The sequence below is a fragment of the Carex rostrata genome, chromosome 12, assembly GCF_964058835.1.
Source record: "Carex rostrata chromosome 12, lpCarRost1.2, whole genome shotgun sequence".
NCBI classification, from domain to species: Eukaryota; Viridiplantae; Streptophyta; class Magnoliopsida; order Poales; family Cyperaceae; genus Carex; species Carex rostrata.
In genome coordinates, this window is record NC_135929.1 from 10,192,315 (window position 1) to 10,212,731 (window position 20,417).

At 32.6% G+C, this 20,417-nt stretch overlaps 2 protein-coding genes across 2 annotated transcripts; one reads left to right on the forward strand and one right to left on the reverse strand.

The window, feature by feature from the left end:
* The first annotated feature begins 275 nt into the window (after positions 1 to 275).
* On the forward strand, positions 276 to 3,324 carry LOC144563299 (Pentatricopeptide repeat (PPR) superfamily protein). The gene has a single exon (XM_078312752.1). The coding sequence runs from the start codon at positions 276 to 278 to the stop codon at positions 3,264 to 3,266; it is 2,991 nt and encodes a 996-aa protein (XP_078168878.1). The 3' UTR covers positions 3,267 to 3,324.
* Positions 3,325 to 10,620: 7,296 nt separating this feature from the next.
* On the reverse strand, positions 10,621 to 12,052 carry LOC144563369 (uncharacterized). Its single transcript, XM_078312832.1, has 2 exons — positions 11,947 to 12,052; positions 10,621 to 11,417 (listed from the first exon to the last, which is right to left on the reverse strand). Exons 1-2 carry the CDS (start codon positions 11,990 to 11,992, stop codon positions 10,840 to 10,842), a joined length of 624 nt encoding a protein of 207 aa, XP_078168958.1. The 5' UTR covers positions 11,993 to 12,052; the 3' UTR covers positions 10,621 to 10,839.
* Between the last annotated feature and the right edge of the window lie 8,365 nt (positions 12,053 to 20,417).

Genomic DNA, 20,417 nt, shown 5'->3' on the forward strand with positions numbered 1-20,417 from the left:
AGCGCACAAATCATAACCACTATTGTTTAAATTCCATATTCGTGCATTGCATGAAGTCAAAACTGCTCACTTAAAATCTTTACCCAATAAAAGGCTATGTATGATCTCCAATATATCTCTACCCAATGTAGGCCCATAATCTGAAGCCCACATAAATTAAGTGGGCCTAAGCAGATTTCATTTGGGCCATGATATAAATCCAAAAAGCCCAAACTTGAAATTTCACCAAATCAATTATCGATCCAACAAGTGCTTGCTTTCCAGTTTCGACAGACATGAGAAACGCAACCAAGCTCCTCTCTTCTCCTTCTTCCCTCATCCACCTCCGCCACAAATCGTCGCAACGCAAACCAGGCAAAACCAACCAACCTAATTCTACCTCTTTATACGAAAGCATCTCAGCTGTTATATCACCCCAAGATTACCCCCCTTCCACTACTTATCAACTTAATACTCGTACCATTACCAGACTAAAACCACCCCCACAAGGGTTTTGCTCACCAACTGTTTGTCAAAATGCTCCAACAAGAGAAATTGTTAATGATAAGGAACAGGATGTTAGCCCTATTGTACAGAGGATTACAGAGGTTGTTAGGTCAGATCAACCAGGGTCGACAATGGAAGAGAGGTTGGATCAATTGGGTTTACCGTGCAATCAAGAAATCGTTGCCATGGTTCTTAAACGGTGCTTCAAGGTCTGTCATTTGGCTCTCAGGTTCTTCAATTGGGTCAAGTCGAGATCAGGGTTCTGGCACTCAACTGAGACCTACAACACAATGTTGTACATTGCTGGAGACTCAAATCAGATCAATTTGATGGAGAAGTTGGTACAAGAAATGGAGAAATATGGTTATGAAAAGGATATAAAAACATGGACCGTACTCATTATGCATTATGGAAAAACGGGTCGGGTTGGGAAAGCTCTGTGTACATTCCAATCCATGAAGATATCAGGTTGCAAACCTGATTACCTAGTTTATAAGGAAATTCTTCTTGCTTTGTGCAATGCAGAAAAGCCAGAATTAGCAATGGAATTCTACAAAGAGATGGTTTCTAAGAACATGACTCTAAATTTGGGATTATTTCAAATGCTTGTAAATTCCTTGGTTGGATTGGATAACAAAGAATACATTGGATCTGTTAGAGATGATATGACTAAGGCTATGGGTTTCTCAGAAAATGAAGCTCATGTTTGTTTGTTGAAGGCATATTGTATTAAAGGGAAGGTGAAAGATGCCCAAGAGGTGTTTGATGAAATGAAAAAGAAAAATATGGCTACTACCAAGTCACATGAGATTCTTTTGAAAGGCTTATGCAGACGAGGATTGATGGAAGAAGCATTGGAAATGATAAATTCCATGAATTCATCAGTCAGTAATGAGGCTTACGGCTTTTTAATTGATGGGTATCTGAGAAAAGGAGACATTGACAAAGCAATGGGGTTCTTTACAACCATGAAAGAAGCAGGATTGGTACCGGCCATCTCCTCTTATACTCAAGCCATGAAGCACCTCTTTAGGGGTAATAAGCACCAAGATGCCTTCAAGTTGTTTGAGGAAATGCTCGAGCGTGGCATACAGCCAGATAGTATGGCGATTACGGCTTTAATTGCCAGTTATATTAGTCTTGGTAAAATTTCTGAGGCATGGGGCGTGTTAAAAGAGATGAGAGAAAAAAATCTTAGACTCAGTTGGAAGGCTTATAGTGTATTCATAAATGAGCTGTGCCGGGCCTCATTTGCTCAAGAGGCATTGAAGGTACTAGAAGAGATGGTCGGTTTGTGTATAAAGCCATCTGACAGGGACTTCAACTTGGTTATTGGTTGTCTCTCCAAAATCAGCAACTTCGAGTTGGTTAACAAGGCCGAGAATTTGAGAAGACGGTTTGATCTTGGTAATATAGGAGTCGTCAAACAAGGTAATAATTCATTGAACAATAATAATTCAGCACAATTGGGTACGGCGGTTCTTTCAAGTGATCCAGTGGATGAAAAGAGGGGTATTAACAATGAAGACGTCAAAAGAGTCTGTGATATTCTTTATGCCACAAGAGAATGGAGTGAGATAAAAAAAGAGCTGGAGAGAGAAAATGTCCATTATACACCTGAAATGGTTGATGTCATCCTTCGAAAATGCACGAGGCATGGTGGAGTAGCCTTGCAATTCTTTACATGGGTTGGTAAAAGACCTAACTATAAGCATAATACTTGTACGTATAACATGGCTATCAAAATAGCTGGTGGTGCAAAGGATTTTCAACATATGAGGTACCTTTATCATGAAATGAGGAGAAATGGATGCGTTATCACGGCTAACACTTGGACTATCATGATTTCTCAATATGGCCAAGCTGGTATGACCGAAATGGCCTTGAGAGCATTTAAAGAGATGAAGAGAGAGGGGTACCAACCAGACAATTCCACTTACAAATATTCAATACTGTTTCTTTGTGAGAAGAAAGGTCGAAAAGTAGAGGAAGCAGTGCACATCTTTCAAGAAATGGTACGTACCGGCTTTGTACCTGATAAGGAGACAATTGGTACGTACCTCTCCATGTTATGTGAGGTTGGTAAGATAGAGGATGCGAGACTTGCTGTCATATCCCTCTGTAAGTTGGGGTTTGAAATGCAAAGTTCATACTCAATTCTCGTCAAGGCCATGTGCCGAGCAGGGAGAACTGACGAGGCTTTGGCATTGTTCCATGAGATAGAAAAAATTGGGTGTACTATAGACCAGTATATGTACGGGAGCATAATTCATTCTTTGTTGAGGAGCGGTCGTGCAGAGGAGGCGTTAAAAAAGGTGGAAGAAATGAAAACAGTTGGTCTACCAATTACGGTACATGTGTACACTTCCTTGATGGTGCATTTCTTTAAGGAGAGAGATCCAGGCAAAGCATTGGAGATATTTAGGAAAATGCAAGAGGTAGGGGAACTGACAGTTGTTACGTACTCGGCACTGATTCGCGGTTTCATGAATAATGGCATGGTTAAAGAGGCTTGGGATATATATTATAAGATGAAATTTAAGGGGCCCTATCCAGATTTTGAAACCTATTCCATGTTTATACGCTCACTATGCTTCGCCGGGAGGTCTAAGGAGGCTGTGATGCTTATTCTTGAAATGTTAGACAAGGGAATTATTCCAAGCACAGTAAATCTTAAAACAGTTGTGTATGGTCTGAATAGAGAGGGAAATCATGATCTGGCTCGCTCAGTTCTTCAACAAAAATGGAAACTGAATAGAGAAAGGAAGTACAGTACTTGAACTAAAATATGTACTTTTCTTATCATTTTAATTATTTTTTATACAGGATTTTACATTATAATTATGTTATTACTGACACGTACAAGCTCTGCATCAGTTTGCATTGGGCCTCAATTAAATTATGCAATAATTAATGTGAGGGTACAAGATTATAATTCTTTATTTTTATTTTTTGATGAAATGTACAACTCTTATTTGATGGTGTGAGAGTACAAAATTTATACAATATATTAATTGAAAACAGAAAGGATGAAAGGAAAATAATATGAGAGATTTTTACTAATCTTTTCAAGTGCAAGCTCTTGAAGAAAAAGCCTGAAGGTTCATACAATTAAAGCAGTATATTTATATATATAACATCTTGAACCAAACCAATCTAAATAATTAGGATTTATAGCTGAACAAATTTTAATCGTATTACGTTTAGTTGCAGAAAATAAAAATATACATAAATTAAGAATCTCAAAGTCTTATATTTTTTCTAAGAAATTACTAAAAATAAAAATTATTTAAGAGGTTTAGATCATTGGCGTATTCAAATCCTCCATACATCTCCATTATCTGCACATAGCATATTATAATTAGAGTTTCAATTAGTTGAATTAATTCCACAAATGTTACCTTTTATTTTAAAATATTCTAAAGAATGCTGTGCACAATGCCAAATTGCCTCCATAAATAAATCTCGATTTGAATCTACACTTTCTAACTTGAATCAGTATTTATTTTTCTTTTGTAAATAAAAATACTTGCTCATGTAACCATTATGATATCATTATTAATCATATTTAAATTTAAACATTAAGATTTCTTATCTCATCTTCAAAATAAATTAAGAGCAATCCATACCTTTTTTTTTTAATTAGACTTATTTCAATCAAAATTGATTAATTTATAACTTCAATCAAGAATAACGACTCAACTCTTCTTATAAAAAATGAAAATAATTAATAAAAAATAAGAAAAAAGAAAATCTAACAAGTGGCGGAAAACAAACTACACTGATACAGAGTGAAATAAAAAACAAGTGTCATGTTTTCAGAGTAATTAATTGATTAAGAAATGTATTCTCAATCTACTAACATGTACTGTTATCATCAACTTTATTAAAATTGTATTTTTTTTTGTAATAATTGTTTTTTCAGTTTATTGAGAATTGAAATTATAAAATTATTAACACTTGAATTATTATATTTTATTATTGTTTTTCATTTGTTGAATTCAATATTATTAAATCTTGGTATTCTCCAATATCTACTTATTATTCACCAACATTTCGTCTAAATATAATTGAACATTGCTCGATGAACTATACATATCGTTTTAATCTCAAGTACATAACTACTTATATATAGAGGGCGTTACTTTAAATAAATATATTTTTGAGCTGAAGCATACTAAAAGTATGATCCTCTCACATAAAACGCATGAAAGGTCGTACCTATTGAAAATTTCTGTTAAAAACTTTTGAATTTTAAAATTATGATATGGGTTTCAGTATCTAATTAATTTTTTTACAATTGCTTATTGTGATGTATGTTTTTTACTCTGACTAAGATCTGATCATATATATATTTTTTTTACTACCACTAGTGGAAAATATGGAATCAGGATCGGTTATATACACATATCAGTATCGGAATCCAACCGATACTGATGAAGGCGATACTGATACTATCAGGATCGGTTTTATATTTTTTAAAGAACCGTTCCAAATAGAAACTAATAGGATCGGTTTTTTAATAAAACCGATCTTAATAGTAGTTATCTAGATCCGTTTTAGAATACAAACCGATCCAGATAGGAACTATCAAGATCAGTTTTTATATAAAAACCGATCTTGATAATTTATTCGAATTTTTTTTATTAAAAATTACATATCTAGATCAGTTTTTAAATAAAAACCGATCCAAATACGAACTATCAAGATCAGTTTTTATATAAAAACCGATCTTGATAAGTTTTTCGAATTTTTTTTTTATTAAAAATTACATATCTAGATCAGTTTTTGAATAACAACCGATCCAGATACGAACTATCAAGATCGGTTTTTATATAAAACCGATCCTGATACTTTTTTTTTTTTTGTTGGAATGAGGATCTGAAATCTGGATCGGTTTTAAAAAAAATAACCGATCCTAATAGTAGTAATCTGGATCGGTTGTTTAAAATAACCGATCCTGATGTTTTATTGAAGCTAAAAAAAATATTTTTATTTATTTGACCAGCTTCCATATATATTTTGCTGGCCAGCATCCTAAATATTTTTTTTTTGCACAGTAAGAAACAATAATCAAATATCATATACACATCATAAATTAAATATCATACACATCTTAAATTATTACAAAAAATTCATGTTCATACAAAGTTTTGTGAAGCATTACATATTATAACAAGAAATTTAAATCCAAAAAAAATTAATTAACAAACATACAAGTGACTAATTGAGCTATTTCTTCAATTAACACACATTTATGCAATTAATGTAAAGCACAACAATAAAAAAATCAATAATTACCTCTTTTGCAATCACATCACTTGAGATTAAAAAAGATCCTAAAAATAAAAACAAATGTAACAATTAGATGGAAAAACATTTTACAATAAAAAATACAAAAAATGTGTTTTTAAAGCATAATAATGAGAAAATTAGATAAAGTTAATACCGTAATAGTTGATCGGCCGAGCCGGAGGTGCGAGAGGCTCGGCTTTGAGAGGAAGAGACGGAGAGAAAGAGAGAGAGAGACACGGAGGAGAGGGAGAGACGGAGACAGAGAGAGAGACACAAAGAGTACAGAGGGAGAGCCGGAGACAGTGAGAGAGACGCTAAGTTGAAAACGAGAGGCGCGGAATGAAAATAAGAAGAACCCTAAGCAGGTTATATAGGGAGTTATCATTAGGATCGGTTGTTTATAAAAAACCGATCCTAATACTAATTTTTTTTGGCGGGACTAACTTTGAAAAAAATAGTATCAGGATCGGTTTTTTATATAAAAACCGATCTTGATAATTTTTTTTTTCAAAATGGGTTCTGCAAAAAAAAAAAAAAAAAAATTAGGGTCGGTTTTTTATAAAAAACCGATCCTGATACTATTAGGATCGGTTTTTTATAAAAAACCGACCCTAATAATTTTTTTTTTTTTTTTTTTTGCTGCAGAACCAACTTTGAAAAAAATAGTATCAAGATCGGTTTTTTATAAAAAACCGATCCTGATACTATATATAAGAAAGATCACTGCGGTAAACCCCACTCATATTGATGGTCTATCAACCATCAAACGGCTACCATTTATTTTCTTTTCTGTTGGTAATGCATGTACACAGATAAATATTAAGAAAAATGTGAAAAATATAAAATTTATTTATTTGTGTTTGTATGGCCAAATCAACTCTACTATGATCAATTTTGTACAATTTTATTATTATTAATGGCATTAAATTGTTAAATGGAATGCAGACCGTTCATTTCTGCATGATCATCCAACGGTGGGTCTGTAATTAAATGACATGTAATAATTTTTAAAATGATCAAGATATAACATGGAACATTAATAACGTAAAAGTGCCGAAGGCCCGACAACTGTAAGTTTTGATCCAACGTAAATTATTTATGGCCGTGCGATGTTGCTATATTGTTTTGCTTTGATGAACTAGTACACGAATCCCGAATTGTATCAAATTTTATAATGGTGAAATTAATATGACATTCTTTCATTTTAACGGTTTCGATTGACCAAATGCTAATATTAGTATTCGTTCCTTCACAACCCCACACAACAAGGGTTCAAGTCCTATGTATATTATTATATGGCACAAGTCATTGATGCATCATGCATGATTGTATAAAAAAATTCAATAGTCAAAATGACTTCAAAATGAAATATCAATGTCAAATAACTAATTATATTATCACATAAATTTTAATAATATAAATTACATTAATTTTCATCAAAAAATATTTATAATTGAACCATATGCCATATACAACAACCATATATATATTCTATTAATCACCACACTAATTACATATACAACAACCATATAATTGAACCATATGCCATATACAAAAAAATAGTATTAGAATTGGTTATTTGAAATAACTGATTCTAATACTATTTTATTTTCAAAGTTGTTCTTAAAAAAAAAAAAAAAAAAAAAATTATCAAGAACGGTTTTTAGCAATAAAACCGTTCCTGATAGTATCTGGATCGGTTTTATTGCTAAAAACCGATCCTGATGCTATTTTCTGATATATATTTCATTTGTTAGATGTATTTAAGTCATCTGAGAAATATATATATAACCAGAGATTATTTAAAAAAAATAAACAACTTGTTTGTGTTTGTATAATTGTTTGTTTAATTATTTATTTGTTATTTATAAATTAATACCATAAAATTAATTGCTTAATTGATGTCATGAACAAATGGAAACGAATTCATATTACCTGAGATAACAAAATATATATGGTTAGACCAAGACCATATTGATTCGAATTTGATCAGACGGTTCATATATAGGATGTACATAGGGAATGAAATATCTTTAATTTGACATCTTTAAAGAAATTAATTCAATTATAAACCTCTTTTAAAAAAAAAAACGTACTTGAAAGCTGGCCAGGTTTTACCATGCTACCTTAAAAAAAAAAAAAAAAAAAAAATTATCAAGAACGGTTTTTAGCAATAAAACCGTTCCTGATAGTATCTGGATCGGTTTTATTGCTAAAAACCGATCCTGATGCTATTTTCTGATATATATTTCATTTGTTAGATGTATTTAAGTTATCTGAGAAATATATATATAACCAGAGATTATTTAAAAAAAATAAACAACTTGTTTGTGTTTGTATAATTGTTTGTTTAATTATTTATTTGTTATTTATAAATTAATACCATAAAATTAATTGCTTAATTGATGTCATGAATAAATGGAAATAAATTCATATTACCTGAGATAACAAAATATATATGGTTAGACCAAGACCATATTGATTCGAATTTGATCAGACGGTTCATATATAGGATGTACATAGGGAATGAAATATCTTTAATTTGACCTATTTAAAGAAATTAATTCAATTATAAACCTCTTTTAAAAAAAAAAAAACGTACTTGAAAGCTGGCCAGGTTTTACCATGCTACCTTAAAAAAAAAAAAAAAAAAAAAAAATCAAGAACGGTTTTTAGCAATAAAACCGTTCCTGATAGTATCTGGATCGGTTTTATTGCTAAAAACCGATCCAGATGCTATTTTCTGATATATTTTAATTTGTTAGATGTATTTAAGTTATCTGGATCGGTTATTATGTATAGACCCGATCCAGATGCTATTTTATGATATATTTCAATTAATAAGATTTATTGGAGATATTTTAATTATCAGGATCGGTTTTTGTTGGAAACGGATCCTGATACTATCAGGATCGGTTTTTACTAAAAACTGATCCAAATGATTGAACTATTTGGATCGGTTCTAAAATAAAACCGATCCTGATAGTATCAGGATCCGTTTCCACAAAAAACCGATCCTAATAGTAATAAACTAGGATCAGTTGTTACTAATTAAAAACCGATCTGAATAGTTTTTAGGATCGGTTTTTTTAAATAAACCGATCCAGATACTTATTAGGATCGGGTGTCCATATAACCGATCCAGATAGGTCGATCCTGATTCCTGTTTTTCCACTAGTGTACGATCTAGTTAATTAGAAGCCAAACATAACCAAATCATCTCAAACGCAAAGAAAATAAATACATGCATAATTAATAGCAAAAGCATATATATAATGATTATTATTTTGTTACAAAATTATACTCAGGATTTATTCTACTATTTAAGACTTGTAGAATAGACGAAATTAAATTGCTATATGTAGAGGCAGATCTAAAATTTCTTTCAGAGTAGGGCATTCATTTTCATAAATAGCTTAGTGGGTTCAAACTCATTAACTTATCGAGTACACAATTACAAAATTCCTATAACTATGTTTATTATAAAATCTATTATAATCATAAAATTGATTGACACAGCATTGAAATAATTTTAGTAAGCTAATTAAAAATTTGTTTGGCAAAATTCAAAATGGGAATGTTCTTAGGCAATTTGCAAATTGAAATCAAAGTTTAGATAAAAATTTAACATAAATATAAGTGTTGAATAATAAAATATACAAAAAAAGTTCGGCCAACCCATTTTCTTAGAATTGTAATAATAGATCCTACCGTCAGATATTTCTTGTTCTCTTATTCTCTTTCATTATATTCACGAAATAGAGTATTGCATATCCGAATAAAATGAAATACACATAATCAACCAAAACTCACAATAAATTGGTTCAAGAACCGGATTAACTCAAATCAGAAGTAGTCACTACATTGGATGAAAAATAGACACACGAGTCATGGCACGTATCTGTCACATGTGCTGTAACCCTATCGTTCCGTGACAAAGCCGACTTTGTCGTGCCATTTTTCCTACTCTACGGCTGAGTAATGATATTAATTAGCATAAGTAAAAGACCCAAAATAATTATGTTTGTCTCTTTAGTTTTTTTTGTAAAATAAATAAATAAATGAAACTAGGGGAGATATTTCTGACACAGATTAATAGATAATTGATATTGTTGAAAATGATAACATGCAGTATTATGTCCTTTACTCAGTTGTTAGTAGTAATTTGTTGAATCACTGAAAGATTCATATGAATTCAATGAATTTTGTTGTTTTATGATGATTTATTTCTATTATATATTTCACCTTATTGAAGAAGAAAGTTTTGGTCCGTTTAATTAATTTGTAATTAGCACTTACCACCTGTGACGTATTTTATGTGTAAGATTCATACAATAATATATGATTTTTTAATTTGTGCAACATTTACATACTTTTATATCTATGTTTATTTTGCATTAGCATTTTAAAATTTATGTGCGTATATTAATTAAAAGTTGGTGTTGCCGATCGATGGATAGACGTACGTCAGAAATTATATCTCATAAATAATAAAATATTTTATTCAGACAAAATAATATGCATGCAATTTTCTTAATTGTCTTAAACCGAAGGATATATATATATATATGGTTATACATGTATATTATGAAATTTAAAAGAAAGTTTTTATCATGTATAAATTGTTCTTGTCTTGTCATTGATAATGTATGTATATATATATATGATTCTATTTGATGATTGAATCGTCTTGTGCGGATGAGTATGGCAGGTTGTCCATTCTATTTTCCGGACGTGACAGGTACAACGAGAGTAAAGGTAAAAATCACATATTGTTGAACATAGGCACATAAGAAAATGACAAATGAACTACATTCATAAAAAAAAAAAATACAAAACATACAGGATGTTTAAATTGCATGCATTATGAGATAAAAGAAAATAATACAAGATGATGTAAAAATATAAGTTTATACTTAGCTTAGCGCAATCATTGTTTGTAGTAGCTAAGCGCACCATATATGGTTTGAATAAAAGTAAGAACAAACAAACAAAAGCCGGCAATGATAGATATGATTATCCATGTATTGGAGCAGTACTCTTTCTTGAACTCTCCAATTACTCTATAGAAACTTGTTTAATTTTATGATGTTCCATCACCTTCTTTTCCAAAATTATAAGCTCATTCGGCATCCTGAGATTATCTAGAATTAAAGTTTTGAGGTCTTGTACACACTGCAAAACATCCTTGTCGTCAAAGCTCGTGCTTGGGATGATGTCATTTGCTCGCAATACTCTGACATCTTCTTCTGTTTTTAACAAGGCCGCCACGCAGGTAACATTGCATGTGAAGGGGAGCCCACAGTAGCCCCCGTACCATCGTTCAAATATTAAAAGACTTTCATAGAGTTTAGTGCTGTAATATAAAAGGTGCAAGGGTGTTAATTGCATCACTTCAGATATTCTCCCATCACAGTAAGACACATCAATGGAGCTACCCTCATCCTTTATGAAAATAGTTTGCGATAATTGCAACTCTGTTGCACTAGGTATATGGAAGTGGCCAATCGACTTAGGTGTTGATGTATCCACGAGATACTTTTCATTGGGGGCTCGAGACCAATGGAAGATGTGTAGTAGGTGTTTGAAACCACTTTCAGGAATGGTACCACCTCCGTCAATATTGTTGAGAGAGGCTGGAAACAAGTCGCAACAGAATAAGTACACAATTTTGTGGATTGGGGTAACCAAAATATTGCTCAAGTTGGAAAGCTCTGTATATATGACTTCGACAACAAACCACGGTATCTGATAGTTCATGGTCAACATGTAAGATGTGACCCGCATTGGTTCTTTTACTACCAATTTTTCTATATTTTGAAAGTCGATCTTCACCCGTTAGACCTTCTGGAAGATTACTTTTGTTAACTATCTCATACAAAAGGTTACTTAGGTCATCTTCCCCTGATAACAAAACCATGGCAAATATTAAAAAGCAAATATTGACCAGTAGGTGTTCTATGAAACGCTTGCTATTTGCAGTAGTACGAAATTGTTCATCGATCCCATGATAGTAGCTCCAGGCTAGATTTACATTATCTTGCATGTATTCAAGGTATGAACGTACTTTGAGACCAAAGCAGTACGTCATACATGCAGCAAATTGCCACTTTTGGATTTCAGTTAAGAAAGAGACCCCAAAATCATCCAAACATTTCCATTTACCAATTATTGATGGCAATTCTTCACTGTTGCTACTGTTGCTATCCATGGATGGTCTGGTTGCATGGGAGATGACCGGGTTCTCTTGTAGTCGAACAACCCACTCCTCCATTTCCGACCCGACCTTTTCTTGGGAATCCACACAAAAGTTCTTGGGAATCCCAAAAAAACTTCTTGGATATTTCATCTACTAGTTCTAGGGAAGCCACAAAAAAGTTGTTCTGAAATAATGTACAACATGATTAAATATCAAATACGTACAGATGTTAATCGAAGAAGCGTGGCAAAAAACCATATCCAGGTTAATCAAAAGTTAAGGTTTCATTAGATAATTTGTTGCTTTCAAGTGAAACAAATCAATTTACAATAGTAAAACTAGGGATGTCAAATGGGTAAAACTAAGGATTTGTGAGGGCATTTTCATACCCATATAAAAATTGTCATACTGTACCGTTGCACACAATTACCTTATCCGTTAAGTATTAATAAACTTCCACTTATCCTGCCCTCATCTGTTAAGATAACAAGTAACGAAACACATAATGGGTAATTACCAATTAAATTGATAGCTTATATAATTTAATTAAAAAATATAACAAATAAATATTTCAATTAAAAATAAAAATTATTACTTTTATAACAATCACTGCTACAAAAAACATTTTTGCCATCGCTCCTTTATCATCGGATGTCCTTCCACACAAATGACTTTCGTCACGAGTGGCAACGCTGTAATTACGTTGAACTTTTTACCATCGGTTGGCGTTTAAAAAATTGATGGCGCTGATGCCCCTCTCGTTTCCATCGGTTAGTTTTTAACCAACTGTTAGTTTTGATTGACTCTTTAACATCGGTTGGGCTATTAAACCGATATTGTAGATGTGGGGATCTTTACCATTCGTGATGTAGATGAGTCGTCAGCACTAGTTTGATCAATACCAACTCTGTTCTTTCTTTGAATCGATGGGGATAATGTTCAACAGGGTAATTAATATTTAAAAAAAAATAATATTCATGCATGCACAAAATACACAACATGTGTATATATATCCATACAAAATATATTCCTGAAATATCTAGCTAGCTAGTATAATAACAAAGTCTTCTCGGCATTCATAGTCTGGTCGAGTCCCACAGCTTGTAATTCTACAACTCCCAAATCCCATCCACTATAACTATATGTTCCACCATTTTCTGTTGAAAAATAAAGATTGTGATAACCACTGATTATACGATAGTTCCTAAAATTTTGCAATTCCCTTGCACCAAGCATCATATATTTAATCACTCGCCACACCATAAAATCAAACCTCCAGTACTTGACCTCAACTATCTCGAGATATGTTATCGGAGATGGTTGAAGCTTCGGTGGGACTTGTGGATTTGATGGCACTCTATCCTCAACTGGCCATGGCAGAGCATAACAATACTGCAACAAATTAAATTAATAATTATCAATTGATAAGTAGATCCTTAATTTAACTTACAATAATTAATTAAATGATGAATGGAAGCTATATATATATATAGCTTAATTAAGTTGGAAAAAAATATATATACTTACACAATTCTCATGTTGTACTATTTTGAGCCTTGTCAAGTTAGGGCAGCTCTTTATAATCCAACTTTCCATTTGTAAAAAAGTAAATGTACAAATGGAAATAGTTAAAACCTTCAAGTTATCAAATTTTGGGAGTCTTGCCGGCAAAAATTGCAATTCCTATATATACACACACATGTAATTAGGATAATAATATACAACCACAAGTTGGAATAATTAATTGAACTATATATAAATTAATTAGCTATATATGTGGGTCAATTAATTCAGGACCATGAAATTAATTAACTAGCTATGTGGGTCAATTAATCATGTAAAATAGCATTGCAATTAATTTGTGACCTTAAAATTATAAATATGGGCTAATCAAATAAAATTGAATCTGATAATGTGATTGGGGGTCAATTTATTTAATTACAGTACCCAACATTTTATTGTAAACACTTAATTAGACACCTGCGCGCGTCAATTAGAGAGATTAATTAATTATACCAGGAGAGCGCACTTGAGATGTAACTCCAGAAGATGAACATCTGCAGTAATCTTCTCAAGTAAATTAGCAATGATCCCCTCCATGGAATATTGGACTTGAGAATCCCTCGCATTGATGTTGAGGACGGGTAAAGAGGTCCACAGGTTGTTCCACCTCTTAGATAGTACACATGTACGCACTGCCTCTTGGGTAGCCAACAACCCTAAGATTATGACAAGTATTGGGTCGGGCAAATTACTAATGTAGTCACTCATTGTTCCTACAGTTGAAGAGGTGAGATCATCGGATAAACCCCAAACAATCGAGAGAGTACTGTATATAGGCTCGAGGTGGAAGACTAACAGGTTGATCGAGAATTAATTCAATTTTCTAAACGCCATTGGTTAAAGTTGAACACATTCTCCAAAGTTAATCCCCCAAAGTCTTGCAAATTTTGAGTTGCGAATTGAACGGTCCGATCTTCAATTGTGTGGTATGATATTTTTGATCCTTCAGATCTGACGGTAGGATACAAATTCAAAGTGTGTTTTACTTTAGAGTTAGGTTATTGGGAACATTTGATAGAAAAATTTAAATAAATGAGACATTGTATATATAAGCAAATTAACTACATATCATATATATCTGATGAAATTAAGGTGTCCCTCATAGGATTAAAACATGTTCAATTTAATCATATTTGATCAATTCAATTTTAACATGTTAAATTTATCATTTAAATTGTAAGCAAATTACTACAACAATATTATTACATCATGTTAAAAATTAAAAAAAATGAGACGTTGTATGTATAAGCAATCACAATTTAATAATTGATCATTTAAATTTAAATTTGATCATATTTGATTTTATCATATTTGATCGTATTAAATTTTATCATATTTGATCATTTAAATTAATAACATGTTAAATTATAATAATTTAATAATTTAAATTTTAATAGCATGTTAAATTATAATAATTTCAGTTTGCTTTAATAGCTGAAAACACTAAGAGCAATCATAATTTAAATTTTGCACAGGAAAAAATTAGTTTCATGTATTTTCACATATCATGTTCAACGTACGGCTTGGATTGCTTTTAGTACTTCCAAAATCAAGTTGCAATTTGATGTTGTAATTAAGTACAGATTGTTGCAATCAAATGTATAATATCCCTCCTTATTAAAAATATATTAAAAATATAATTGTCCCTTTATTAAAAATATTTTAAAATATAATTGTCCCTTTAATTATACTCTAAATATAGAGATCATGTTCAACAGCTTGGATTGACTGTTAGTACGTACTTCGAAAATCAATTAAGTTGCAATTGTAGTAACTTGGAAAATCATTTAAATTTTAACATGTTTAAATTATAGTAATTTAAATAAATCATATCGATTTAAATTTTAACAGAGCCTCTTAAGTAGGGTTTAGGGTTTAGAGTTTAGTCCAAATTTCTCTCCAGCGCCAAACTTTTGGTTTTAAACTTCATCATTTTCCTAAAGTAACACTAATTATATAATTAAATCTGATCAACAAATTTTAAGTAGCACGAATATTGACATGCACCATTTCGAATCGGATGGTCCAACCCTAAACTGAAAGTTTGCCATACTATAAGCCCAATCCGCAGTGAAGCCTTTTCACGCAGAAGGCGAGTCTCCCAAGATTTTCAAATATACCATCGTATTGCACAGATGGAATTTAGTATATACGCCAATGATTAGGATTAAGAGCCGATGGTATTAAGTTTATACATAAACGGTTAGGATACGGAGCCGATCGCAAATGATATATTTTTTTTTTTTTGAAAATTGATCAGTACCCTAGGTATCGCTTCAACTTTCCGAGATGATCGATATATCACTCCAAATTAACAAATTAATGTCTCTCTCCTCCTGCAGCGAGAACTCTAAAGGTCTCAAAATCTAGGTTTTCCATCTCACTCACACTAGGCGGCCACCCTTCACTGACTCTATCACCGAAGTTAAGGTGATCGCTCACTCTCACTCTCTGTATATATATGTAGTATTTTGTTGGTTTTTGTATGTTTTCATGTGAGATTTTTAGGGATTCTCCCTCACTTACTGTTTTTGTAGTATAATTTGTAGGTTATTGAAGGTTTTTTTTTTATGGTTTCTGTTGGTTTTTGTACATTGTAGGGTTTTAGGAATCTTCCCTCTCATTTACTATTTTTTTAGCTTTTTAATGTGAGATTACAACAGATTGTAGTGTTTTTCCAGATTAAGAAGAACTTATTTTGATATTTGAACTTTTTGGCCTGCAGCCATGTCGTCACCATCTCACTCTCCAACGCTGAGGATGATACAAAATGGGAAAGTGAAACACCGACAGACAAGACTTGCAAGTCTCTTATCGCATACGACAAGGCTCGCAAGTCGCATGACATAAAGTTACAATTCGCTACACCATAAACTTTAATGCACTATGATGTACATTGAAGCCATTGCACTGCACATTTGGGACACTGAGGATACTCAGCTTGTTTTGTACCAATCACAGGCTAGACTCTATATTTAGCTTATTTAGATTAGATTTTAGTATTTTGATGTGATATTGTATGTTCATGTTTTGTTTTGGCTGTGCTTTAAGAAAGTGATGATGCACTTCTTTAAATTAGTTGATGCATAGTTAGCTTAATTATCTGGCTGTTTGTGTTTTGTTTTGGCTGTGCTTAAGTGATGATGCACTTCTTTTGGTTAGTTCATGCATAGCTAGCTTAATTATCTGGCTGTTTGTGTTTTGTTTTGGCTGTGCTTAAGTGATAATGCACTTCTTTAGGTTAGTTGATGCATAGCTAGCTTATCTGACTGTTTGTGTTTTGTGTGGGAAAATAAATATGCTACATTCCTTGGGGGGATTGTAGGGTCCTGTTATTGTAAATCTAACCTTTCATTTTTTGGGTTGTACGAATCTCTATAAAAGTTATTTTTTATGCACGAATCTCTGAAAGGTTGGATTTGGGATAACAAGACCCTACAATCCCCTTAGGATAGTAGCAGATTTATTTCCTGTGGGAAGTCATGATGTGTGCTCTCTTAGGTAGGGTTTTGAGTATTTTTTTTGAGATTTAATTATTCTATAACATGAAATATATATGCAAGAAATACTTTGTCTTACTGGAAAATAACATAGAGTGCTTCATTGTTTCAAGATTGCAATAAATTCAAGCGGCAATGCAACAACAGCTAAGACGTCAGAAGCAGCAAGTCCACATCCCTTGGACTCGATCGAGGTAAGTCCACATCTCTTTACCGTACTTTGTTGGATTAATTCTTATTTGATTTAATTAAATATCTTCTGCTTAATTACATCTGCATCCAGGAGGTAAGGAGATGCATTGTGAGCATCGACTATGGTCAGAGACCAGTCGTTGTTACAAATGAGCATGTTTATCCTCTCACTAAGTTTCAATCATGTTATGGTGATGCCATCCTACCAAGGCATGTACTGGTGTTTGTCGGAAGTATATCTGAGACATATAGCCACTTACATCTACCTGTACCAATTCTAGGCAGGGTTTTCCTCTGGAATGCTGTTGGAGTAGAAATCCAATGGCCGAAGATGGGGATCAGTCTTGCAGAGGTCAAATTAGTAAATTATTTACTATATATTCTCATTAACGTGATCACACTTTTTATTTGTTTAACCATGTTTGCAATTGGTTGTTGCAGGAAGTGTTAGTAGGTGATGATGGCCAATGGTTACCGCTTGTTAGTGAGGAGTTGTTACAACAGCTTCGAGAGTATGTTCAACAGCTCCATGCAACATATCTTCAGACCCCTCTATCAAAAGGAGATAACTGGGTGTGCGAAATCCTTCCGGGCAAAACTAGGACTGATGGCTTCATAATCTCAGTGGGGTTTGCAGATCTCAGGTATTTCATGACTTGGCTGCCGCTGGACATTTCTATCATACAATTCTATTCCCTGTGAGACTTTATTTTTTTTAAACAGATTTATTCTCTTCATAGTTCCGTCCTTCCTCCTTTAGTCTGATAATCATTATTTTCAGGTATTACAACACCATTATTCATTCCCTTGAGAAAAACAACCTGTTCATCGGATATATGGATGTCGGCATGATGTGTGCAATAATGATTCAACACTATAACCAAGCATCAATGAAGTACTGCATCGAAAGCTTGCTGAGGTTAAAGGACAAGACAATCATCTTTGCATCGTACCACAAGAGGTAATATCATAGAGTTCACTCATGTTTCTTTTCCTTAAATCACAAGTCCATATTGATTTATTACTATTACTTTAATTGTAGGGATCATTAGGTACTGCTTATGATACTTCCAAGAATGCATGTGGTGTACTGCATCGACTCCAAATTTGTGGATGGCAGAGTTTTCGCAATCGAATCCCATTTGCGGGAGTAAGAAAAATTATTATAATGTAAAATACAAAGTAATAATCTGATCTACGTGATAAATTTATAGGATAAGTACCACACTGACCTTTATTAATTGTAGGGCTTATGCCGAATATCTACAGGAGACTGGACAACAATCGAAGCAACGACAAACTTGTGACTGGGCAATGTTTGAGGTATTATAAAATTTAATGGAGTATTTCATTTTAACTTATTTCAAGTTTCAACATAAAGGAAACATCAAGGAACTAGTACAGAGGATAGTTGAACAGTATTTGGTTGTCATTGAAGATGCTATACCCCTTCACCAGTACATGTCGGTAGAAATTGTGGTGTACTTAGTTTATATCATTAGCCCCTTATTGTGTGGCTTAGTTATTGCTACCTTAGTATATGTACTTTTGGATAAAAATTGCGCGCACTAATAAAATTGAATTTTGTTTTCAAACTCTATTTTCAGTCTCCACAGCAAGAATCTAACTGGGAGTGCGGATACTATGTGATAAAAAATATGGATTTCATCACCGTCATTACGCAAGACGATTTTCACATTAGATATGTCAATTTGTTTCTATCATGCACTGATTTTTAAGTTCCTAAATAATCATACACGCACTGTTATTAATATGTTTTCATTTAAATAAGTAGTCTCCCGTACCACAGAATCCATATCCTCTCGCAGAACTGGCCCAGATTTGTGAGCGATGGTGCTGGTACTTGTTGGAATGGTATCTACCACTACCACCTTTTGAGGAGGGAATACCTTCTGAGGAGGGAAATTAAAAACTTTAGGTAATTGTGATGTACATTGTCTAAGCTAACAATTAATGGTTGTGTTTTACTATTAACTGATATAAGTACAATGCTGGTGGTTTTTTGGTGTAAGTACAACCAGTGGGGGTTTCATTTTTGAAAGATCCATTACTGGCTTTAGTTTAGTCATACAGGTGGAAGGGACCGGTGTGTGATTCTGGTATGTCTTGGGGGTTGTTCTAATTTGTTGCAACATAACATATATGTTAATTAATGATGATACTTGGATGAATTTAGTGTTATAGATGAATTATGTTGGTTAATTTAGTGCTGCATGCATTGTTCTATATATGTGTGTGTTGGTCTTCTATATTATCTTGCTTAATTTGTTGCATGTTATTTGTATCTGATTTGGTGCTATATATATAGATCTAGAGAGGGGTTATATATATATATATATAGTAAGGCTATGTTACTTCGTGAATTAATGGGGGTGTTTTAATTCGCACTCATATCTCTAGTTTCGAAGTCCAAATAGCTGATCCAAACTATTAGATGTTTAATCTATATTAAAATGTGTTTGGAGACCAAATTTTACATTTTTTGGAATTTTTTTACTAATTATTAAGATGGTTTGAAAATTGTTGTTTTTATTAAAATTATGCACCATTAAAAAACAACGATTTTCAAACCATCTTAATAAATAGTAAAAAAGTTCCAAAAAATATAAAATTTGGTCTCTAAGTACATTTTAATATAGATTAAACATCTAACGGTTTGGATCAGCTATTTTGAACTTTGAAACTAGAGATATGAGCACGAATTAAAACACCCTCATCAATTCACGAAGTAGCGTAGCCTTACTCATATATATATATATATATATATGAGGAGGGTTCAAATGCACCATATCTTTCAAATTCTTTTTCTCTGTTTTCAAAGTCTGAATAGTCAATACGAACCATTAGATGTGATCTATATATTAAGATGTGCTTGGAGACCAAATTTTACATTTTTTGGAATTTTTTTACTATTTATTAAGCCACTTTGAAAATCGCTGATTTTACATTTTCTGGACCATTGGATCAGCGATTTTCAAAGTGGCTTAATAAATAGTAAAAAAAAAATCCAAAAAATGTAAAATCTGGTCTCCAAGCACATCTTAATATGTAGATCGCATCTAACGGTTCGGATTGACTATTCGGACTTTGAAAACGGAGAAAAATGATAGGGTGCATTTGGGTGCACAAAAATTTGGGTGCATTTGAACCCTCCTCTCTCT